Genomic DNA, 24494 nt, shown 5'->3' with positions numbered 1-24494 from the left:
TCCCCAAAGGGATTTTTTTTTTTTAATTTTTAAATTTTTTAAAAAATTTTATTTATTTATTTTCCCTTTTGTTGCCCTTGTTTTTTATTGCCATTGTAGTTATTGTTGTTATTGATGTTGTCGTTGTTGGATAAGACAGAGACATGGAGAGAGGAGGGGAAGACAGGGGGAGAGAAAGACAGACACCTGCAGACCTGCTTCACCGCCTGGGAAGCGACTCCCCTGCAGGTGGGGAGCCGGCGGCTCGAACCGGGATCCTTACATGGGTCCTTGCACCTAAACCTGCTGCACCACCCACCGCCTAACTCCCCTTCAGAGGGTTTTTTTGACCATGTCTGGAGATATTCTGGGCAGACCCACTAGCAGCATCCTGTGCATGAACAGGACCACCCCCCACCCCCCAGCAATACCAAGAATTATCTAGTTTAAAGTGTGCCTAAGTCCACGTAGAACTATCCTTTATTGTGAAAGAATTATAAGTCACTTTTCCAAAGTTTCTCCTTCCCCCTCTTAAACTAGTGTTGCAGCCTGGGAGGTAGTTCAGTGACGGGGTGCAGGACTTGCAATGCAAGCCAGCATGAGGTCCCCGGTTGAGTCCTAGCACCGCATAAGCTAGAGTGATGGATGCTCTGGTTCTCTGTCTTTCATTAATAAGTAAATAAAAGTGGTTCGGGAGGTGGCGCAGTGGCTAAGGCACAAGACTCTCAAGTATGAGGTCCTGAGTTCAATCCCGGCAGCACACGTACCACAGTGATGTCTGGTTCTTTCTCTCTCTCTTCTATCTTTCTCATTAATAAGTAAATACAATCTTTTAAAAATAAGTAAATAGGGAGTCGGGCGGTGGTACAGCAGGTTAAGCTCATGTGGCGCAAAGCACAAGGACCGGCATAAGGATACCAGTTCGAGCCCCCGGCTCCCCACCTGCAGGGGGAGTCGCTTCACAGGCGGTGAAGCAGGTCTGCAGGTGTCTGTCTGTCTCTCCCCCTCTCTGTCTTCCCCTCCTCTCTCCAGTTCTCTCTGTCCTGTCCAACAACAACGACGACATCAATAATAACTACAACAATAAAACAAGGGCAACAACAGGGAATAAATAAAATAAAATAAAATTTTTTTTTAAAAAAGAAAATGAGACTTTTTGTGGGGGCCTGGTGGAGCCCACACATCACAGTGCGCAAGGACCTGGGTTCGAGCCCCCAGTCCCACCCGCAGGGGGAAAGCTTCACGACAGAAGCAGGGTTGCAGCCGCCTCTCTCTCTCTCTCTCTCTCCATCCATCTCTCTCTCTCCCCCCTCTCCCCCCCCTGTCTCCATCCTTCTCTCTCCATCTCTCTCCCCCCTCTCTCCCCCTCCCTCTGTCTCCATCCCTCTCTGTCCATCCCTCCCTCTCTGTCCATCTCTCTCTCTCCCATCCTCCATCTCTCTCTCTCCCATCCTCCATCTCTCTTTCTCCCCCCTCCATCTCTCTCTCTCCCCCCTCTCCATCTCTCTCTCTCCCCCCTCTCCATCTCTTTCTCCCCCCTCCATCTCTCTCTCTCTCCCCTCTCCATCTCTCTCTCTCCCCTCTCCATCTCTCTCTCCCATCCTCCATCTCTCTACTCCCCCCTCTCCATCTCTCTCCCCCCTCTCCATCTCTCTCTCTCCCCCCTCTCCATCTCTCTCTCTCCCCTCTCCATCTCTCTCTCTCCCCTCTCCATCTCTCTCTCCCCCCTCTCCATCTCTCTCTCTCCCCCCTCTCCATCTCTCTCTCCCCTCTCCATCTCTCTCTCCCCCCTCTCCATCTCTCTCTCCCCCCTCTCCATCTCTCTCTCCCCTCTCCATCTCTCTCTCTCCCCTCTCCATCTCTCTCTCTCCCCCCTTTCCATCTCTCTCTCTCCCCTCTCCATCTCTCTCTCTCCCCTCTCCATCTCTCTCTCCCCCCTCTCCATCTCTCTCTCTCCCCTCTCCATCTCTCTCTCTCCCCTCTCCATCTCTCTCTCCCCCCTCTCCATCTCTCTCTCCCCTCTCCATCTCTCTCTCTCCCCTCTCCATCTCTCTCTCCCCCCTCTCCATCTCTCTCTCCCCTCTCCATCTCTCTCTCTCCCCTCTCCATCTCTCTCTCTCCCCTCTCCATCTCTCTCTCCCATCCTCCATCTCTCTACTCCCCCCTCTCCATCTCTCTCCCCCCTCTCCATCTCTCTCTCCCCCCTCTCCATCTCTCTCTCTCCCCTCTCCATCTCTCTCTCCCCCCTCTCCATCTCTCTCTCCCCCCTCTCCATCTCTCTCTCCCCTCTCCATCTCTCTCTCCCCCCTCTCCATCTCTCTCTCTCCCCCCTCCATCTCTCTCTCCCCCCTCTCCATCTCTCTCTCTCCCCCCTCTCCATCTCTGTCTCCCCCCTCTCCATCTCTCTCCCCCCTCTCCATCTCTCTCTCCCCCCTCTCCATCTCTCTCTCCCCCCTCTCCATCTCTCTCTCTCCCCCCTCCATCTCTCTCTCCCCCCTCTCCATCTCTCTCTCTCCCCCCTCTCCATCTCTCCCCCCTCTCCATCTCTCTCTCCCCCCTCTCCATCTCTCTCTCTCCATCTCTCTCTCCCCCCTCTCCATCTCTCTCTCTCCCCTCTCCATCTCTCTCTCTCCCCTCTCCATCTCTCTCTCTCCCCCCTCTCCATCTCTCTCTCTCTCCCCTCTCCATCTCTCTCTCCCCCCTCTCCATCTCTCTCCCCTCTCCATCTCTCTCTCCCCCCTCTCCATCTCTCTCTCTCTCCCCTCTCCATCTCTCTCTCCCCCCTCTCCATCTCTCTCTCCCCCCTCTCCATCTCTCTCTCCCCCCTCTCCATCTCTCTCTCCCCCCTCTCCATCTCTCTCTCCCCCCTCCCCATCTCTCTCTCTCTCCCCCCTCTCCATCTCTCTCTCTCTCCCCCCTCTCCATCTCTCTCTCCCCCCTCTCCATCTCTCTCTCCCCCCTCTCCATCTCTCTCTCTCCCCCCTCTCCATCTCTCTCTCTCTCTGTCTCTCTCCATCCCGCTGCCTCTGTCCAGTACGCACATAACGACCAGAAAACGAAAAACCCAGCGAGCCGAGGAGGCTGCGGGGCTGCCCAGCTCCAAGAAGGCGGCGCGGGCGTCAGCGGGGCGGGGCGGGGCGGGGCGGCGGCGCGGGGCGCGGCGGGTGCGGACGGGACCAGGGCTCGGGGGGCGCGGGGGGCGCGGGGGCTGCGCGGGGGCTGCGCGGGGGGCGGCGGGCGAGGCCGGGGCGCGGGCTGGGGCGCGGGCTGCGCGTTCGGGGCGGCGGGCTGCGCGGCGGGGCCCGGCCGGGGCGGCGGGCGGCGGGCGGCGGGGCGGGACCGGGGCCGGGCTCCCCCCGGCGCGGTGGTCGGGTCCGCGCACTTCCCCGTTCGGGGCGGTTCGCCCGGCCGAGTCGGTTCCGAGCTGTCAGCGCGGGCGGAGCGCGGCGCGGTGGGCGCGGCGACCCCACCGTCCCCGAGCCCGCGGCCCCCGCGGGGGATCGCCCCTCCGGTGCCTCCGCTGGGACCGACCGCGGTGACCCGCAGACCCCTGGCCCGGGGGGATCGTCCTCCCGTTCCCGGTGACCGCCCCTCCCCGCCCCCAGCCCGGCCGAGTGGCCAGCCCCCCTCCCCGGCCCGGCGACCCCTCCCCTGGGCCCAGTGTCCACCCCACCCTGGTCCCGGAGGCGGCCAGCCCCCCACCCCGGCCCAGTGTCCACCCCGCCCTCGTCCCGGTGACCATCCAGCCCCCAAATCAGGCCGAGTGGCCAGCCCCCCACCCCGGCCCGGCGACCCCTCCCCTGCGCCCAGTGTCCACCCCACCTACCCTAGTCCCGGTGGCCACCCCCCCTACCCGCCGCCCCTTGACTGCTCCCCACTCCCCGCTTCCCAGCTTCCCAGTGACCCACCTCCTGGCCCCAGGTGACCCTCTGCTTCCCAGTGTCCAGCCCCTCCCCCCCCCGCCACCACTAGCCCCTGGGGACCCCCCCTTCCTGCAGGTGCCCAGCCACCTCCCGCCATGTCGGCCCCGGAAGCCTTCCCGCTGCACCTCCTGGTCTGGAACAACGACTACCGGCAGCTGGAGAAAGAGCTGCAGGGCCAGGTGAGTGAGGCTGGGGGCAGGCCCTGCACCTGGGGTCTGGGGGGTGTGTGGGGGGGAGACCCCCGGCTAGTGCTGCCCGGCCTGCACACCCCCTTCCCCATAGCACGTGGGGCGGTGTGATGATGATGATGATGATGATGATAATAATAATAATAATAATAATAATGGCATCCTGCTCCCTGTCCAGCGGCCAGCAGCCCCTCCCAGAATCCCAGGGTCCTGGGGAAATACTGACAGTAAGGGTGCACACACCCCCCAGTGAGTGCTTGTGTCAATAACAGCAACAACAGTAGTAAGAGTACAGGCGAGCGCTGAGTGCTGACAGCGGGCGCCCGCTGCTCTGATCTCTCAGCTTTTTCCGCGTCCCTGGAGAGTAGGGATGGTTGGTCGTGCTTGTGGTTATTACTATTATTATTAAATTCTTATTATTTGACAGAGAAGGCCCTTTGAGCAGTAGGTAAGGCTGTACAAGGTCGCCCACTTCAGAAATCCTGACTTGGGGCTCCTCACTCCGGCCAGGTGGGCACACCTGTGAGGCCCTATGCCCTGTCCCACCCCCAGAGATGTGAGGACAGCTGCCACCCCTCATCCTGCTTCTCAGTTGGGTTCTAACTGACCTTGTGACCTTGGGAGAAGCATCCCCCCCTGGCCTACTCAGGCTTGTTGGCTGGGTGAGTGCGGTGGGGCTGATGTGGGCAAAACCTGATGATTGGGAGTCGGGCGGTTAAGCGCATACACGTGGCACAAAGCACATGGACCGGCGTAAGGATCCCGGTTCGAGCCCCCGGCTCCCCACCTGCAGGGGAGTCGCTTCACAGGCGGTGAAGCAGGTCTGCAGGTGTCTGTCTTTCTCTCCCCCTCTCTGTCTTCCCCTCCTCTCTCCATTTCTCTCTGTCCTATCTAACAATGATGACATCAATAACAACAATAATAACTACAACAACAATAAAAAAACAAGGGCAACAAAAGGGAAAACAAACAAACAAATAAATAAAATACAATAAAAAACCCTGATGACTGACTGAGCAGCCAGGCCTGGGGCTGGGCTCAGGAACCAGCATTGGAACGAGGCAGATACAGTGTGTGAGAGAGCCCGGTTAGGGCATAGAAGCTTCACGTAGCACCTCCTGTCTTTGGCGTGAATTTCTTGTGTCTCTTTAAAAGCTGGCTTCTCCTCAGTTATGGGGTGACTTGGAGGCCTCCCGTGTAGGGAGTGGGTCCCACTGGCCACCCGCAGCAATCCTGGAAAGCACGGTGTCCTTGCAGCCGGGTCAGGATCTGTCACAATGAGGTGGCTCTCACTGATGTCATCTTCCTTGATATTTTTTTTTTTCAGATTTTATTTATTAATGACAAAGATAGGAGGGAGAAAGAACCAGACATCACTCTGGCACATGTGCTGCTGGATGGAACTCAGGACCTCATGCTTGAGAGTCCAAAGCCCTATCACTGCGCCACCTCCCAGACCACCTTCTTTGAGACTTTTTTCTTTTAAATTAAAAAAAAAATTATTATATTTATTTATTTTCCCTTTTGTTCCCCTTGTTGTTTTTATTGTTGTTGTTGGATAGGACAGAGAAATGGAGAGAGGAGGGCAAGACAGTGAGGGGGAAAGAAAGAGAGAGACACCTTCAGACCTGCTTCACCGTCTGTGAAGTGACTCCCCTGCAGGTGGGGAGCCGGGGGCTTGAACCCGAATCCTTACGCTGGTCCTTGCGCTTTGCGCCTTGTGCGCTTAACCCACTGCGCTACAGCCTGACTCCTGAATTTTTTCTTTTTTTAATATTTATTTATTCCCTTTTGTTGTCCTTGTTGTTTCATTGTTGTAGTTATTATTGTTGTTATTGATGTCATCGTTGTTGTCTAGGACAGAGAGAAATGGAGAGAGGAGGGGAAGACAGAGAGGGGGAGAGAAAGATAGACACCTGCAGACCTGCTTCACCGCCTGTGAAGCGACTCCCCTGCAGGTGGGGAGCCGGGGGCTCGAACCAGTCAGGCAAAGAGGGCCTTTATTCACCCGAAGTGAAGGCAGGAGTTTACGTGGAGTGCAGTTTTTTTTTTTCTTTCTTTTTAAAACTTATTTAAAAATTTATTTATTTCCTTTTTGTTGCCCATTTTGTTTTATTGTTGTAGTTATTATTGTTGTTGTTGTCGTCGTTGTTAGATAGGACAGAGAGAAAATCGAGAGAGGAGGGGAAGACAGAGAGGGGGAGAGAAAGACAGACACCCGCAGACCTGATTCACCAACTGTGAAGCGACTCCCCTGCAGGTGGGGAGCCGGGGGCTTGAACCCGGATCTTTACACCGGTCCTTGTGCTTTGCGCCACCTGCGCTTAATCCACTGCGCTACCACCCAACTCCCGTTTTTTGTTTTTCAAACAGAAAAAAAAAAAACTTTGATAAGAACAAAGGTTTGGTTTATCATCTAAAGCATGGCCTGGCTGACTTGTCTCTACCTCCGAGGAAAGTGTGCACTGAAAGTTTTGTGGACTTCTTATCTCCAAGAGTGCTAATAAAGATTTTTCTTCTGCCCCCAGGGTTATTGCTGGGGCTCGGTGCACCACGAATCCATTGCTCCTGGAGGCCATTTTTCTCCCTTTTTATTTTATCATTGTTGTGGTTATTATTATTGTTGTTATTGATATCATTGTTGTTGGATAGGACAGAGAGAAATGGAGAGAGGAGGGGAAGACAGAGAGAGGGAGAGAAAGACAGACACCTGCAGACCTGCTTCACTGCCTGTGAAGCGACTCCCCTGCAAGTGGGGAGCCAGGGGCTCGAACCAGTTACCTTATGCCGGTCCTTGCGCTTTGTGCCACGTGTGCTTAACCCACTGTGCTACTGCCTGACCCCCCCCCCTTTTTAACTTTTCAATTAACTTTATTTATTGGATAGAGACAGCCAGATATCGAGAGGGGAGGGGGAGATAGAAAGGGAGCGAGAAAGACACCTGCAGCCCTGCTTGACCTCTTGGGAAGTTTTCACCCCCACAGGTGGGAATCGGGGGCTCGAGCCCAGGCCCTTACACATTGTAACATGTGCCCTCAAATGGACATGCCACCACCCACCCCCTCTCTTTCTTTAATATATATTTGTTTTCCCTTTTGTTGCCTTTGTTGTTTTTTATTGTTGTAGTTATTATTGTTGTTCTTAGATAGGACAGAGAGAAATGGAGAGAGGAGGGGAAGACAGAGAGGGGGGGAGAGAAAGACAGACACCTGCAGACCTGCTTCACCACCTGTGAAGGGACTTCCCTGCAGGTGGGGAGCCGGGGGCTCGAACTGGGATCCTTACGCCGGTCCTTGCTCCTTGCGCCACATGCGCTTAACCCACTGCGCCACCGCCCGACCCCCAAGATTTTCACCTCTTTTTAAGAATGCTTTATAGTGTTCAGAGTATGGCTTCTTTTTGCTATTCACTTTTTAAAATTAATTTTGGATAGGGACAGAGAAGTTAAGAAGGAAGAGGAGATAGAAAGTGAGAGAGGAGAGAGAGAGAGAGAGAGAGAGAGAGAGGCCTGCAGCACTATGCTTCACTGCTTGTGAAGCATCCTCCTGCAGGTCTGCTGTTCACTTTTTAAAACTCTTTGCTTCTTTATTTAAAGGAGACAGGGAGGGAAAGAGGACCAGAGCATCACACAGCTCTAAGCGGTACAGGACTTGAACTCGGGACCTCGTGCCTGCCGATCTGTAGCTTTATCCGCTCTGCCAGCTAGATCCTGGGCTGCTGCTATTTTTTTTTTTTTTTCTTCAGTCAGCTCACTGCTCAGCCCTGGCTGATGGTGCTGGGGATTGAACCTGGGAGCTTTGGTGCCTCAAGCATGAAAGTTGTTTTGCACGGCCACTATTCTTAAATGTTAAACCCTTTTTAATGCTGTGGCAAATGAAATCGTGCTCTTGGTTTCAGTTTGAGTGGTTTCAAGTCTGTTGAGTTCCGCTGGGTCTTTGTGGGCTGCTGAACTCACCCACTGGTTCTAGAGCTTTCTCAGTGGATCCTGAGGACTGTCCATACTTGAGATGGTGTCACCGTGAATACCCTCCCCCCCATCTGCTTTCATTTCTTTCATTTTTGTTTTAATATTTATTTATCTCCTTTGGCTGCCCTTGCTGGTTTTTATTATTATTGTAGCTATTGTTGTTGTCATTGTTGGATAGGACAGAGACAAATGGAGAGAGGAGGGGAAGACAGAGAGGGGGAGAGAAAGACACCTGCAGACCTGCTTCACCGCTTGTGAAGCGACTCCCCTGCAGGTGGGGAGCTGGGGGCTCGAACTGGGATCCTTTGGCCGGTCCCTGCGCTTTATGCCACGTGTGCTTAACCCGCTGCGCTACCCCCCGACTCCCTCCTTTCTTTTTTTCTTGCCTACTTGCAGCGGCTAGAACCTTGTCCAGTTCCTCAGCTCTTGGGGAGCACACACTCATATACTCTCAAACTCTTGATGCTGTTCTCTGTGGGCTTTTATTTGCTAGGACAAAGAGAACCTGAGATGGGGAAAAGGGGACGGAGAAGGAGAATGAGAAATACCTGCAGCCCTGGTTCACTGGCAGGTGGGGGCTGGGGGTTTGAACCTGGGTCCTTGAGCGCTTAATCAGCTGTGCCGCCACCTAGCCCAGCTGTGGGAGTTTTCACGGGTGCTCCTTAAAGATAATACTTCCTTCTGCTCCTAGCTGGTTGAGTTTCTTTTCTTTTTGTTTTTAACAGAGCACTGCTCAGGTCAGGCTGATGGTGATGACAGGGCTTGAACTGGAGACTTGGGGACCTGAGGCTTGGAAGTCGCCATGCCACCGCTGTGTCATCTCCCCAGCCCAGTTCAGAGTTTCAATCTCAGTTCTTTTATATTTATTTATTTTTAAATTTAAAAAAAATATTTATTCCCTTGTTGTTGCCCTTGTTTTATTGTTGTAGTTATTATTGTTGTCATCGTTGTTGGATAGGACAGAGAGAAATGGAGAGAGGAGGGGAAGACAGAGAGGGGGAGAGAAAGACAGACACCTGAAGACCTGCTTCACCGCCTGGGAAGCGACTCCCCTGCAGGCGGGGAGCCGGGGGCTCGAACCGGGATCCTTACGCCCGTCCTTGAACTTTGTGCCATGTACGCTTAACCCACTGTGCTATCACCCTACTCCCATTTATTTATTTATTGTTGGATAGAGACAGAGGGAAGAGAGAAAGAGAGAGAGAGAGAGAGAGAGAGAGAGACCTGCAGCCCTGCTTCACCACTCGTGAAGCTTTCCCCCTGCAGGTGGGGACCCAAGGCTTGAACCTTGTGTGCACTTAACCAGGTACACCACTGCCTGGCCCTAATTTTATTTATTTTATTTTATTTTTTAATTTTATTTTTATTTACCAGAGCACTGCTCAGCTCTGGTTTATGGTGGTGCAGGGGACTGAATTGGGACTTTGGAGCCTCAGGCATGAGAGTCTCTTTGCAGAACCATTATGCTGCCTTACACCCCCCCCCCACACACACACACACACACTTAATCTCAGTTGTTATGTTCAATGATTTGATGCAAACTGGAGGCTCGAATGAGACTCCAGGAAACAGAGGTGGCCCTACCCTTTGGACTGCACGACCTCTCTGGGCAACACACTGGCCACACCCTTCAGGATGGAGGGGGTGGGAGGGAAGGGCTGGGAGGGGCAGGCCCTCATTCCAGGAGTCCTGTTGCAATCTGGGTGCCTGGATGAACACTGGGGCCTGGGGGCAACCTGGACACTCGTGCACTTAACTGAACGTCTCCAGCCAACTCTGCTGCCCCGTCTTCAGGGCCCAGGCGCTGGGACCCCTCTGCGGGGAAAGCGCATGAGGAACAGGCTGGGTGACTTGCTGCTTATCATCCCGTCCTGCCCGCCTACTCTAGCGGCCTCTTGCCAGCCTCCACGTCCCTGGACGGCTCCAGGTCAAGACAAGACATGTTGGCATGGCATGAAAACGTTCTCTGAGTCCAAAAGTCCTGTGGACGTTTGCTGTCTTTGGAAGGACACCTAGAACTGCCTTTTGAGCATATATATATATATATATATATATTTATATTTAAGATTTATTACTGAGAGAGAACCAGAGCATCACTCTGGGACAAGCAATGTTGGGAGCGAATTCAGGACCTCACCCCCTGCGCCACCTCCTGAGCAGCTGGGTCTGTCTTTGTTGTTTTTACTAGGACAGGGTTAATGTCCTGGGATGACTTTTTTTTTTCAGAGAGAGAGGGAATTGGAGTAGGAGAGAGAGGGAGAAGGAGAGAGAGAGAGACTCCCTAACACTGAAGCTTCCCCTATCCCATAATCCTCTTCTGTGTTGTACCCAGGGCTTATCAAATGGCAAAGCAGGCACATTCCAAGTCACCTATCTTGCCGGCCCATCTCTTTCTTGTTTGTTTGTTGTTTTGTTTTTGTTTTAAAAACATTTATTTATTTTCTGAGAGACAGAGAGACAGCCCTGCAGATACCACCAGTCCAGCCTGTCCAGCCTGAGCTCTACCCACTGAGCTATCTCCTGGGCCCTGAGCTGTCTTCGGAAGGCAGCGTCTGTCTCTCTCAGGTGTGGCTCACAGCAGAGAAGCTGCCACTCACTGCCACAGCCCCAGCGCCCCAGCGCCCCAGCACGGGTCCCAGGAGGAGGGAGGGCACAGCACTGCAGACCCCAAAGGAGGAAGCCCTGGAGGGGAAGGGGCGTGTGTGTGGCTCTGTGACTGCCCAGTGCCCCTCCGGCCTCAGGACGGCGCAGCTCACCGCACCAGGACTGGGCTGTTCGTGTCTGGGCGGCTTTTCTGTAGTTTCAGTTTGGTGGAAGCCCAGCACTTCCTGTCCCAGACCTGCCGGCCGACATGTGCCTATCCAGACACCCCCAAAGTCCTGCCCTTATTTAGACTGAATTATTTTTAGTTTTGATTTTTTTTTTTTTTAATGGCTTGGGGGCTGGGCCTTGGAGCACCTGGCTGAGCGCATAGGCGACAGTGCTCAAGGGCCTGAGTTCAAACCCCTGGTCCCCAGCTGCAGAGGGGAAGCTTCTTGAGCCGTGAAGCAAGGCTGCAAGTGTCTGTCTTTCCCTGTCTCTGTCTTCCTCTCCTTTCTCTATTTCTCTCTGTTCTATCCAACAACCATGATAGCAATAACAACAACAATAAACAGCAGGGGCAACAATCAGGAGAAAATGGCCTCCAGGAGCAGTGGATTCATAGTGCAGGCACCGAGCCCCAGCATTAACCCTGGAGGCAATAAATTAATAAATATAACAAAATCTAAAAAAGAAAAGAAAACAAAACAAAACATGGCTTTAGCATTGATTTACAATCTTCTAAGGTTTCAGGGCATCGCGTCACACTACCAGAGTGACTGCCGCCCACCACACCCCCACCAAAATCCCTGTGCCCGTCATGCCAATGACGGTCCCCGCCACCCGTGCGCCTGCCCGTCCCGCCCCGCCCCGGTCCCTCTGATCACCACCACCATCCACAGATAGCTGGAACTTGAGAGCTGTCACGAGCTTAGGCGGTGCTGGATGGTTGGAGGTCTGTCTACAGTTAACTTTACAGGAAAAGGAACTCAGTTAATGATCATGGTGCTTTTTTTTTTTTTTTTTTTTTTGATAGAGACAGAAATTGAGAGGGAAGGGGGGAAATAGGGGAGAAAAAGAAACAGCTGCAGCCTTGATTCACCACTCAAGCTTCCCCCCTGCAGGTGTGGCGTGGGGGGGGGGGGCTTGAATCATAGAACAGATGTACTCAGGGACCCCACCACCTGTCCCTAGTGATCATGTTTTTTTTTTTTTAATGTTTTATTTATTTATTGAACATTTTATTTATTTATTCATGAGAAAGATTGGAGGAGAGAGAAAGAACCAGACGTCACTCTGGTCCATGTGCTGCCGGGGATTGAACTCAAGACCTCCTGCTTGAGAGTCTGATGCTTTATCCACTGCGCCACCTCCTGGACCACAAATGATCATGTTTTTATTCTTCTCCCCATACCTTTTTCTTTCTTTTCTTTTCTTTTCTTTTCTTTTCTTTTCTTTTCTTTTCTTTTCTTTTTTTTTGTGTACAGCACCAGGAAGGATCCTAGGGCCTCAAACATGCATGACACCACCACAGAGTGTCTTTCCGAGGTCAATGTTTTATTTAACCTGAGAGAGAGAGAGAGAGAGAGACAGAGAGAGACAGAGACTGAGAGACTGGCACGGCTCCGGCTTGGCACATGCCCGTGGTGCCGCCCCAGGATCCTCTTGGCCCCCCAGTTGGTATCTGGGCCACGCCCGCGTGCAGGTGTCTGGCTCCCACAGATGGCGGTTGTCACCGTGCGGACGCTGTTGTCCTCTCAAGGCCCTCTCACCAGCGCCACCATGCTGCCTGGGGCTCAGCCAGCGACGCCCCTGCCGTGTCTGTCCACAGAACGTGGAGGCGCTGGACCCCCGAGGCCGTACGCTGCTGCATCTGGCCGTGTCGCTGGGGCACCTGGAGTCGGCGCGTGTCCTGCTCCGGCATAACGCGGATGTGACGAGAGAGAACCGCGAGGGCTGGACAGGCAAGTCTGCCTCCTGGTGAACGCCAGGCTTTCCTCTTGCGTGTCTGCTTCCCACCGTCTCTGGTGGCTTCTTTGCCTTGGGTGGGCCTCTCTCTCTGGGCTGTGGGCCGGGTGAGCCTGGGACGCTGCCACCTGGTCCGCCTGAGCGGGTGACTCCTCCAGAGAGCAGATCTGGGGTACGGCCCTCCCACCCCGCGAGGGGACGAGGGGACTCCGTGGACTCAGGAGGGGGGGGGGGGAATGGGGTAGCCTTTTCCAGAGAAGTCCTGACACTGCATTCTTCTTCTTCTTCTTTCTAGTTCTCTGACAATGGTTCAGAGGGCTGGTCTATTAGGCCAGCAAGGATTTGCACACTTGCACGTGCGTAAGCCCTGCCCACTGGCCCTCCCAGCCTCCCAGCCCCGCGCTCAGTCACGTCCACTCCCCGCGGGCAGGCAGGCCGGGGCTGGAGAACCAGGTTGGAGCAGGAGGGCGGCAGCACTGGGTCCAGGCCCAGAGTGTGCTGGCCCTTATTTCTTTTAATTTATTTATTATTGGATAGAGACAGAAATCGAGAGGGAATGGAGGGGAGATAGAGAGGCAAAGAGACAGAGGCCGGCAGCCCTGCTTCACCAATCATGAAGCTTCCCCCCACACGTGGGGACCAGGGGCTTGAACCCAGGCCCTTGCACACTGTAGTGTGCGTGCTTAACCAAGCCCACCGCCAGTTGGCCCTCTATTTTTTTCTTAGATTTCCTTGCTAGTATTATTATATATATTTTTTATTTTTATTTATTTTTTTATATTTACTTATTCCCTTTGTGGCCCTTGTTGTTTTTTTTTTTTTTTTTATTGTTGTAGTCATTATTGTTGTTGTCGTTGTTGGATAGGACAGAGAGAAATGGAGAGAGGAGGGGAAGACAGAGAGGGGGAGAGAAAGACAGACACCTGCAGATCTGCTTCACCGCCTGTGAAGCGACTCCCCTGCAGGTGGGGAGCCGGGGCTCGAACCGGGATCCTTATGCCGGTCCTTATGCTTTGCGCCACCTGCGCTTAACCCGCTGCACCACAGCCCGACTCCCACTATTATTATTATTTTTAAAGATTTTATTTATTTATGAGAAAGGAGGAGAGAGAAAGAAAGAACCAGACATCACTCTGGCACATGTGCTGCTGGTGATTGAACTCGGGACCTCATGCTTGAGAGTCCAAAGCTTTACTACTGCGCCACCTCCTGGACCACCCTTGCTATTATTTTAAAACCTCATTTTAATATGTTTTAAGGATTTTTTTCTTTTAATAAATCTTTTAAGTGTTTATTTATTTTCCCTTTTGTTGCCCTTGTTGTTTTATTGTTGTAGTTACTATTGTTGATGTCATCGTTATTGGATAGGACAGAGAGAAATGGAGAGAGGAGGGGAAGACAGAGAGGGGGAGAGAAAGACAGACACCTGCAGACCTGCTTCACCGCCTGTGAAGCGACTCCCCTGCAGGTGGGGAGCCGGGGGCTCGAACCGGGATCCTTCCGCCGGTCCTTGTGCTTTGCGCCACCTGCGCTTAACCTGCTGTGCCACCGCCCGACTCCCTGGGAATTTTTTTTCCTTAAGTTTCTGGTGTCAGGACGTCACAGGGGCTTTGCCCCTAAAGCGACCGATAGATTTCTGTGTCTAATGCGAGAGACAGAGCCCCCGCCCCACGCAGCACCAGAGACAGCACAGGGCCACGTGGCAGCCACCGGCCCGGCCACAGTGCTCTCCAGTGCTTCATTTCTTTCCTTTTAAATGAACTTTTTAACTTTGCTTTAAATATTATTTATTTACTGGATAGAGACAGAGAGAAATTGAGAGGGGGTAGTGGGAGACACACCTGAGGCCCTGCTTCACTGCTTGTGAGGCATCCCCCCTACAGGGCTGGGGGGCAGGAGCTTGAACTCGGATCCCTCTGCTTTGTAGCCTGTGTGCTCAGTCAGGTGCACCTTCGTTAACTGACTGTCTTTGCTGGGGTCCCACTGCTCCGGATTGGCATTTTCAGATAGCTAGAGACAGAGACAGAAAGACAGAGGGCAAGACCGCAGAGCGCTGACACTTCCCAGTGTGGCGAGAGCCAGGCTGGAACCCGGGTCAGGAGCCTGACAGAGTAGGTGCACTTGCAGGTGAGTGAGTTTGCTGACCCCTCCTCTCTCCTCTCTCCCCTCCCCTCCCTTCGCCTTCTCTTCCCTTCCCTTCTTTTCCTGCCAGGGTTAAGGCCGAGTCTAGATTCACCACTCTCAGAGGCCATTTTTCCCCCGGCTACAGGGTGAGAGGCAGAGAGAGGAGAGACACCGTGGCACCGCTCCACTGCCCGTGAAGCTTTCTCCCTGCAGGTCCTCCCGCGAGGTGGCCAGGGCCTTGGACCCAGCAACGCCGGCCCCCACCTCCACTTCTTCTCTCTCCTTCCCTCTCCTCACTGACTGAAGAGCTCACAGGAAGAAGTCACGGCCACAGCTGGGAGCACGCGTGTCTCCCCCCACCCCACCCCCGGACTGGGCAGGAAGGTTCCAGAACCCCAGTGATGGGAACGTGTTTTTCCTTTCCAGTTTTACACGAGGCCGTGAGCACCGGCGACCCCGAGATGGTGCACACAGTACTGCAACACCGAGACTACCACAACACGTCCATGGCCCTGGAGGGCGTTCCCGAGCTGCTGCACCGGATTCTGGAGGTACCACACACGGGGCCGGCCGGGCCTTCGCCTGAGCTAGACACCCACACGCTGGCGGGAGACAGCTGAGGACCTGGAGTGGAGTCTGAGGCCTTGGGAATATAGTCTGAGCGCCACACAGCATCCTTCCTTGACTTCCCTAGTTAACATCTTTTTTTTTTAATTGGGGAATTAATGTTTTACATTCAACAGTAAGTACAATGGTTTGTACAAGCATAACATTCCCCAGTTTCCCATATAACAATACAACCCCCACTAGGTCCTCTGAATCCTTCTTGGACCTGTATTCTCCCCACCCACCCACCCACCCACCCCAGAGTCCTTTACTTTGGTGCAATACGCTAATTCCATTTCAGGTTCGACTTGTGTTTTCTTTTCTGATCTTGTTTTTCAACTTCTGCCTGAGAGTGAGATCATCCCATATTCAGCCTTCTGTTTATGACTTATTTCACTTAACATGATTTTTTCAAGGTCCGTCCAAGATCGGCTGAAAACGGTGAAGTCACCATTTTTAATAGCTGAGTAGTATTCCATTGTGTATATAGACCACAATTTGCTCAGCCACTCATCTGTTGTTGGACACCTGGGTTGCTTCCAGGTTTTGGCTATTACAAATTGTGCTGCCAAGAACATATGTCTACACAGATCTTTTTGGATGGGTGTGTTGGGTTCCTTAGGATATATCCCCAGGAGAGGAATTGCAGGGTCATAGGGTAGGTCCATTTCTAGCCTTCTGAGAGTCTCCAGACTGTTCTCCACAGAGGCTGGGACCTATTTACATTCCCACCAGCAGTGCAGGAGTGTTCCTTTGACCCCACACCCTCTGCAGCATTTGCTGCTGTTCCCTTTTCTGATGTAGGACATTCTCACAGGAGTGAAGTGATATCTCATTGTTGTCTTGATTTGCATTTCTCTGACAATCAGAGACTTGGAGCATTTTTTCATGTGTTTCTCGTCCTTTTGGATCTCTTCTGTGGTGAATATTCTGTCCATGTCCTCTCCTCATTTTTGGATGGGGTTATTTCTTGTCTTGTTGTTGAGTTTGGCAAGCTCTTTATATAGTTAACATCTTGTGTCACATTACAAGATTCGGGCCGGGGCCATGGGTGTTAGTGCACCTAGTGGAGGGCACACCTGACCATCTGTGAGGACCCATGGGAGCACCGTGCAGGCGTGAGGATTCAGCAGTAGTGGTTCTGTACTGAGGTGTCTCTCCAGCCTTCTCTGTCTCTCGCCCTCTATCTGGAAAGTGAGCTGGGGGAGGGTAGAGTCGGCTAGAGTAGTGGAATCACACAGGCAGAAAGCGCCCCCCCCCCCACGAAAGAAAAAAGGCTCAAGACTGTAGTCACATGTGTGCATAAGACACATTCACCTGCACACCTGAGACTTGAACCATCACACCAGAGGCCCCGCTCCCCGTGCCCCCTCTCCGATTCCCTTCTGTAGTCACCGCCATTTCCAGAGTCTTAAGGGTCAGTTTGGTTACCTTCTGTTCATTTCTGCAAGTTGCATCGTTTTCATTAGTCACGTTTCACCTCTGTGTGACGTCATCTAATAGCTGTCTTTCCCTCCTTCCTTCCTTCCTTCCTTCCTTCCTTCCTTCCTTCCTTCCTTCCTTCCTTCTTTCCATCCATCCACACTTCATTTCAACATAATCCCACCATCCAGTTCCTTCCATTTTGAACTCGAGGCCTTATGTCCGCTTTTCTAATGGCCAGGTAGTTAGTTCTCCAGGGGACCTATCCCATGACCGCTTTAGCCAGTCTTCTGTTGATGGGTCTTCTGGGACAACACTTATTTTGAAGAGGTGTGAAATTGTGCCCCGAAAACACATTTGGTGTCGTAAATCAACGTTAGCTCAACAGAATAAACAAACACTTAAGAGAAAGGGGCACCAGACAGTGACTCTGTCTCCATGGCCATTGGCTTTTAAAAAAAGAATTATTTTATTTATTCCCTTTTGTTGCCCTTGTTTTTTTTATTGTTGTAGTTATTACTGTTGTTGTTATTGATGTCGTTGTTGTTGGATAGGACAGAGAGAAATGGAGAGAGGAGGGGAAGACAGAGAGGGGGAGAGAAAGACAGACACCTGCAGACCTGCTTCACCACTTGTGAAGCGACTCCCCTGCAGGTGGGGAGCCGGGGGCTCGAACCGGGATCCTTATGCTGGTCCTTGTGCTTTGTGCCACATATGCTTAACCTGCTGTGCTACTCCCTGACTCCCTATTTTATTATTATTATTATTATTATTATTATTATTATTATTATTATTATTGCCACCAAGGGTATCGCTGGGCCTTGGTGCTGCCACTAGGAATCTTACCCTCCTGGCATTGATTTTGTCCCCCTCCCGTTCTGTTATACTTGATAGGACAGAGGGAAGTGCGAGGTCAGGAGGAGAGACAGAGACACTGGTAGAGGAGAGACAGAGACACTGGCAGCCATGCTTCCCTGCTTGCCCATGTGGAGGGGGGGGGCTTGAACATCACCGTGCAAGCGAGGTAACGCGCGTAGAAGACAGACAGATGCAGAGCTTCCTTCTGGTGTACGTGACTCTGCTGATGTACCTCAGGACCTCACGCTGCTAAGTTCACTCCAACCGCTCCACCATCTCCCGGGCTCTGGCAGTCATTTTTCTTACACTATAACAAAGCCTTCTGTGAAATGGAAGCCCCCCTCCCCCATTCCCTCTATCTGCCGTCTGACTGTCTCTCCGTGACCTGGCCGCCTTGCTTAGCCAATGCCAGTGCTGGACCTTGCCTCCTCTGGGGTCCGTTTTCTGTCTCCCTGCTCTGTGTTTCTCTAAAAACTAGTGCAGAGGCCAAGGAGACTGCATGAAAGTGATGCAAAACAACTTTCATACCTGAGACTGCAAAGTCTCAGGTTCAATCCCCAGCTGCACCACCTGCCAGAGTTGAGCAGGGCTCTGGGAAAACAAACCAGCCAACCATGGGGCAGAGCCTGGGGGGGGGGAGGGGGCGGGATCAGAAAAAATCTCCTGAAACTTCTAGCATTTACCTTCATGGATGGATGGTCACTATAGGGTTTCTTCTCTTTTTCTTTTTCTCTTTTTTTTTTTTTTTCCTCCTCCAGGGTTACTGCTGGGCTCGGTGCCTGCACCATGAATCCACCGCTCCTGGAGGCCATTTTTTTCCCCCTTTTGTTGCCCTTGTTGTAGCTTCATTGTGGTTATTATTATTGCCCTTGTTGATGCAATTCGTTGTTGGATAGGACAGAGAGAAATGGAGAGAGGAGGGGGAGACAGAGGGGGAGAGAAAGACAGACACCTGCAGACCTGCTTCACCGCCCGTGAAGCGACGCCCCTGCAGGTGGGGAGCCGGGGGCTCGAACCGGGATCCTTACGTCGGTCCCTGCGCTTTGCGCCACATGCGCTTAAGCCGCTGCGCCACCGCCCGACCCCCTTCTCTTTCTTTTTACCAGAGCACTACTCAGCTCTGGCTTGTGGTGGAATGGGGGATTAAACCTGGAACATTGGAGCCTCAGGCATGGAAGTCTTTTATTTATTTTTTAAATTATTTGTTATTGGATAGAGACAGAGAGAAATTGAGAAAGATGGGGGAGATAGAGAGGAAGAGAGAGAGAGAGAGAGACGCCTGCAGACCTGCTTCACTGCCTGTGAAGTGACTCCCCTGCAGGTGGGGAGCCGGGGGCTCGAACCGGGGTGGATCCTAACCGGTCCTCGTGCCCTGGAAGTCTTTTTTGTATAACTACATGCTACTTCTCCCCCTTCCCTCCCCCCAAGAGCTTATGCAAGCTTTTCAAATGCCTTTTATGAGAACTAATGGGAGGTACAAAAGAAAGGGCAGGAGGTGTCTGTGGTGAACGTCTGCAGACAGCCAGTCTAAAAATCTGAAGGGAAGGAAGGAGGGGGCGAACTCAGCTCCCTGGGGAGTGAGGTCTGGCGGCCTCTCACAGAGCATCGTACCACGCGACTGGCTTCCGGCACATTTCTGTCACATTCCCACAGAAGAGCTGGAGTCCCCGATGGAGACGAGTTCCCCGTTGCTTAGAACAGCCTGTCCCCACCTCTGTGGCAGCCCCTGAGCCCACCCTTCCGGACTCAGCCTTCTGTTCCTGCTCGAGCCTGACCCTCCGGCCTCGGGGTTCTCCCTTCAGCTTCCTCCCCGTCCACACGTTTTCTACCAAGAGCACATACTCCTGGGCTATCAAATGAGCGCATTCATTTCACTGGCTTTGCACTTCCTTCTCATTTCTGTCACACTCTCTCTTTCCTCTCCTCCCTGCCCCCTTTAAAGATTCCTGTCAGCCCTTCCTTCTGCATGTCTCCAGCGAACAGTGTGCAGGGTGACTGATTGGAACTCTCTCCCTCCAGGCCCCAGATTTCTATGTGCAGATGAAGTGGGAGTTCACCAGCTGGGGTGAGTGCCTGGGGTTAGCCGACTGTTTCCCTCTCCACATTTACTTAGCCCGAATACAGGTTTATTTTTCCTTTGTAAAAGTTAACGTATATTTTTCAAAGACATCTAGGAAGTGCAGAGGAGGGAATAAGGAGGAAGTCTCGGGGGTCGGGCGGTAGTGTAGCAAGTTAAGCTAAGTGCATGTGGTGCAAAGTGCAAGGACCGGCGTAAGGATCCCGGTTCGAGCCCCCGGCTCCCCACCTGCAGGGGAGTCACTTCACAGGCGGTGAAGCAGGTCTGCAGGTGTCTGTCTTTCTCTCCCCCCTCTCTGTCTTCCCCTCCTCTCTCCATTTCTCTCTGTCCTATCCATCAACAAATGACATCAACAACAACAATAATAACCATGACAAGGCTACAACGACAAGGACAACAAAAGGGGGAAAAAATGGCCTCCAGGAGCAGTGGATTCATGGTGCAGGCACCGAGCCCCAGCAATAACCCTGGAGGCAAAAAAAAAAAAAAAAAAAAAAAGGAACTCTCACCAGACCCCCCCACCCCCAGTCAGTGTAACCACGATTCACGTTCCAGGCAATGCCTGTCTTTTTTCCCCCACGCAGAGAATTTTTTTTATCTCCCAAGAAACCATAAATATAACATGTAAACATTCCTTCTCACTTGTCACTGATAGTGGCCATTTACCCACATTTTTAGTTTTTTTTAATTTCTTTTTTCTGGGAGATTAATGTTTGACACCCGACGGCAAATACAATAGTCTGTACATGCGTAACATCTTCCAGTTCACATTCTTAGTTTTATGAAACATCACTTTCGGGTTGGGAGACAGGACGTGCACGTGGGAGGGGACGTCCCGGGTTGGGTCCCCAGCACCATGGACACCAGAGCGGAGTGGTGTTCCGACCTCTCTCCTTGAAACCACCCAGCCAGTCAGTTTATTCGGATGCTGCCTGAAATGAATAAAACCCTAGGAAGTAGATGTCCCATGATTTATTTTCTTTTTCTTTCTTTCTTTTTTTTTTTTTTTCTGTCTCCAGGGTTATTGCTGGGGCTCTGTGCCTGCACTATGAATCCACTGCTGCTAGAGGCCATTCCCCCTTTTTATTGCCCTTGTTGTTGTTGTTATTATTATTGCCATTGCTGTCCTTGTTGCTGGATAGGACAGAGAGAAATGGAGAGAGGAGGGGAAGACAGAGAGGGGGAGAGAAAGACAGACACCTGCAGACCTGCTTCACTGCCTGTGAAGTGACCTCCCTGCAGGTGGGGAGCCAGGGGCTCGAACCGGGATCCTTACGCCGGTCCCTGTGCTTCGCACCATGGGTGCTTAACTCACTGCGCTACCGCCTGGCCCCCGTGATTTCTTGATAGTTGTTCCTTTTCTCAGTAGTCGAGCTTGATTCTCCTACAGGGTGAGCCCAGTGTTGGGGTGGAGAGATGGCTCTCTGCAATGGGGTGCGTTGCCCCCAACGCCGGCGTGAGGCCGACAGTCACGGCCACAGACGCTGTGCTCACATTCCGTGTCCATCTGTGAACAGCTGGCTCCGAACACCCTGGGCTCTGGCCCGTTTTCATCCCCAGACCTGCCTTTCAGGCAAGAAGTCCTGTGTGTCATGAGCCATGAAATGCTGTGAGCTGAGCACAGAGGGGCTGTAGATGCTGCTGTGAAACCCTCCTCTCAAGCCAATGGCTGCCGAGATCCAGGGTTTTTTTCAGAGCGGCGTGTCGGAGACATTGGTCTTTTGAATGACGGGGCTGACAGTCCAGCAGATGGCCATCTGGTGGGGGCCGGCGGGAGCGTGAGGAAGGCCAGATGGCGGGACCCTCGCTCCGGTGGGGGGTGGTGGCCACTGGGAGGGGTCCACTTTGGGGGTGAGGTTACCCCTGGGAAATTCTCTTAATGCTTCCTCCTGACAGAGCCACATCTTGCGTAAAGAGTGGCACATGGGACTAGGCGGTGACACACTGGCTGAGCGCACACGTTACCATGCCCAGGGCTCCGGCACAAGCCCCAGCTTCCCACCTGCAGGAGGAAGCTTCACCAGTGGTGAAGTAAGGCTGCAGGTGTCTCTCTGTCTCCTCCTCCCACTAGATTTCTTTCTGTTTCTATCCAATAAATAAATATAATACAACAAAAAATGAAGAAAGACCAAGCTTTGTTTTTTTTTTTTTTTCCTCCAGGGTTTTCACTGGGGTTCAGTGCCGGCACTACGAATCCACTGCCGCTCCTGGAGGCCATTTTTCCCATTTTGTTGCCCTTGTTGTTCATCATGGTTGTTATTATTATTGCTGTCGTCGTTGTTGGATAGGACAGAGAGAAATCGAGAGAGGAGGGGAAGATGGGGGAGAGAAAGACAGACACCTGCAGACCTACCTCACCGCCTGTGAAGGGACCCCCCCCCACAGGTGGGGATCTGGGGGGCTCGAACCAGGATCCTTACGCTGGTCTTTGCACTGTGTGCCTGACCCCCCTGCACTACCAGCCGCTCCCCCAAGCTTTGTTTTTATTTGCCTCCAGGGTTATCCTTAAGCTTGGTGCCAGTACTACAAAGCCATGGCTCCTGGTGGCTATTTTTCCCAGTTTATTTTTCCCATTTTATTTGACAGGACAGAGAGAAACTGAGAGAGGGAGGAGGAGATAGGGAGAAAGACAGATACCTACAGCCCTGCTTCAATGCTTGTGAAGCGTTCCCACTGTAGCTGGGGAGTGGGGGCTCGAACCCGGATCCTTGGACATGTGTTCTTCACTGAATGTGCCACCACCTGGCCCCTTGCCAAGTTCATTTTTGAGAGTGGGTACCAAGTCCAGTTCTGTGCCTTGGGCCCTGCCCTTCTGTTAAGAATGTGAGGCCTGGGGTCAGGCGGTAGCGCAGCAGGTTAAGCGCACGTGGCGCAAAGCGCAGGGACCAGCGTAAGGATCCCAGTTGGAGCAGGGGATCCCACCTGCAGGGGAGTCGCTTCACAGGCGGTGAAGCAGGTCTGCAGGTGTCTGTCTCTCTCTCCCCATCTCTGTCTTCCCCTCCTCTCTCCATTTCTCTCTGTCCTGTCCAACAACAAATGACCTCATCAACAACAATAATGACCACAACAAGGCTACAACAACAAGGGCAACAAAAGAAAAAAAAAAATAGCCTCCAGGAGCAGAGGATTCATGGTGCAGGCACCAAGCCCCAGCAATAACCCTGGAGGCAAAAAAACCAAAAAAAAAAATGTGAGCCCTGGATTTCTGGCCTGGGAGTCCTGCTCGGCCCCGGGGTCCAGTCTGAGCGGCACGCTTCTCTCCCACAGTGCCCCTGGTCTCCAGAATATGTCCCAACGATGTCTGCCGCATCTGGAAGAGCGGCGCCAAGCTACGCGTCGACATCACCCTGCTGGGGTTCGAGAACATGAGCTGGATCAGAGGGCGACGCAGCTTCATATTCAAGGGGGAAGGTGAGCGAGCCCGTGTTCTCCCAGCCACCAGGCCACTGTGGAAGGGAGTGTGTCACCAGCAGAAGCTCCCGCTCATGGGCCCTGTTTTGTTTTGTTTTGGATTTCTTTATTGGTGGATTGATGGTTCACAGCTGACGGTAAATACACTAGTTTGTAAGTGCGTGACGCTTCTCGGTTTTCCACATGACGACTCGACCCCCTCTAGGTCCTCCCGTGCCATCCTGTTCCAGGATCTGAACCTCCCCCCACCTCCACACACCACCTCCAGTCCAAGTTCTGCTTCCCTTCTGATCTTGTTTTTCAACTTCTGTCTACGAGTGAGATCAATCCCGTCTTCATCCTTCTGTTTCTGACTCACTCGCTTCACATGTAACGTCTGCATTCAGTCAGGCGTGCCACTGCCAGCCCCACGGAAGCGCCTTACCTGGTCCTGCGTGGGGCATGTGTGCCGGCTGCCCGCATCACTTCCTCGGCTCCCACTTCTTGCACGTTCCCTCTCGTCTGGATAGTCTCCTGTACCATTTGCCACCCTGAGCCTCTGGCTCCAAACCCATTTTATATCATCTTACATCCCCTCATCATCATGACCCTCCTTTAAAAGGGGGGGGGGCTCGTGTGTTCCAGGAGGTGGTGCAGTGGACAGAGCACTGGACTCTCAAGCGTGAGGTCCTGAGTTTAATCCCTGGCAGCACATGTACCAGAGTGACGTCTGGTTCTCTCTCTTCTCGTCTCCTATCTTTCTCATTAATAAATAAAATCTTTTAAAAAGGGGGGGGGGCTGAGTGGTAGTGCACTTAGTTAAGTGCACATGTGACCGTGTATAAGGACCCGGGTTCAAACCCCAGTCCCCACCTGCAGGGGGGAAGCTTTGCAAGTGGTGAAGCAGGGCTGCAGGTGTCTCTCTGCCTCTCCTCCTGCCTGTCTCCCCCCTCCTCTCAATTTCTGACTGTCTCTATCCAAGAAATAAAGATAATAGAAAAAAAATAAAAGATTTTTTTATGAAAGCTTTTTTTTTTAAAATTTAATCAGAGCACTATTCAGCCCTGGCTTATGGTGGTGTGGGGGACTGAACCTGGGACTTTAGAGCCTCAGGCATGAGAGTCTGTTTGCAGAACCATTATGCTATTTTCCCTCCACAGATTTTTTTTTTTCCTTATTGAGAGAAAGAGAGTCAAAGCATCACTCTGGCACATGCAGTGCTGGGGGCCAAACTCAGGACTTCACGCCGGAGAGCCCAGTGCTTTAGCCACAGCGCCACCCCAGGCCACATTGGGTGTGACCTTCCATTCCGCTGGACTGGCACGCTCAGGGCCTCCAGTTTGATGTCCAGTGCCGAGCAGCTCTGGCTTCTCTCTCTCTATCCTCCTCCCTTTCCCTCTCTCTGCCCCGTG

At 52.7% G+C, this 24494-nt stretch overlaps 1 protein-coding gene across 1 annotated transcript in view; it reads left to right on the top strand.

Moving 5' to 3' along the window:
- The first annotated feature begins 3952 nt into the window (after positions 1-3952).
- Positions 3953-24494, top strand: part of ANKRD13A (ankyrin repeat domain 13A) — a 36925-nt gene continuing 16383 nt past the window's right edge. Inside the window, exons 1-5 of the mRNA XM_060192613.1 lie at positions 3953-4081; positions 12469-12601; positions 15156-15280; positions 19635-19680; positions 22960-23103. Coding sequence (XP_060048596.1) covers positions 3998-4081; positions 12469-12601; positions 15156-15280; positions 19635-19680; positions 22960-23103 — 532 coding nt within the window. The 5' untranslated portion in view covers positions 3953-3997. The remainder of the gene's footprint in view (positions 4082-12468; positions 12602-15155; positions 15281-19634; positions 19681-22959; positions 23104-24494) is intronic.

The sequence above is a fragment of the Erinaceus europaeus genome, chromosome 6, assembly GCF_950295315.1.
Source record: "Erinaceus europaeus chromosome 6, mEriEur2.1, whole genome shotgun sequence".
Classification (NCBI taxonomy): Eukaryota; Metazoa; Chordata; class Mammalia; order Eulipotyphla; family Erinaceidae; genus Erinaceus; species Erinaceus europaeus.
Note: the sequence above shows the minus strand (reverse complement) of the source record. Positions and strands in the feature narration are given on the sequence as shown.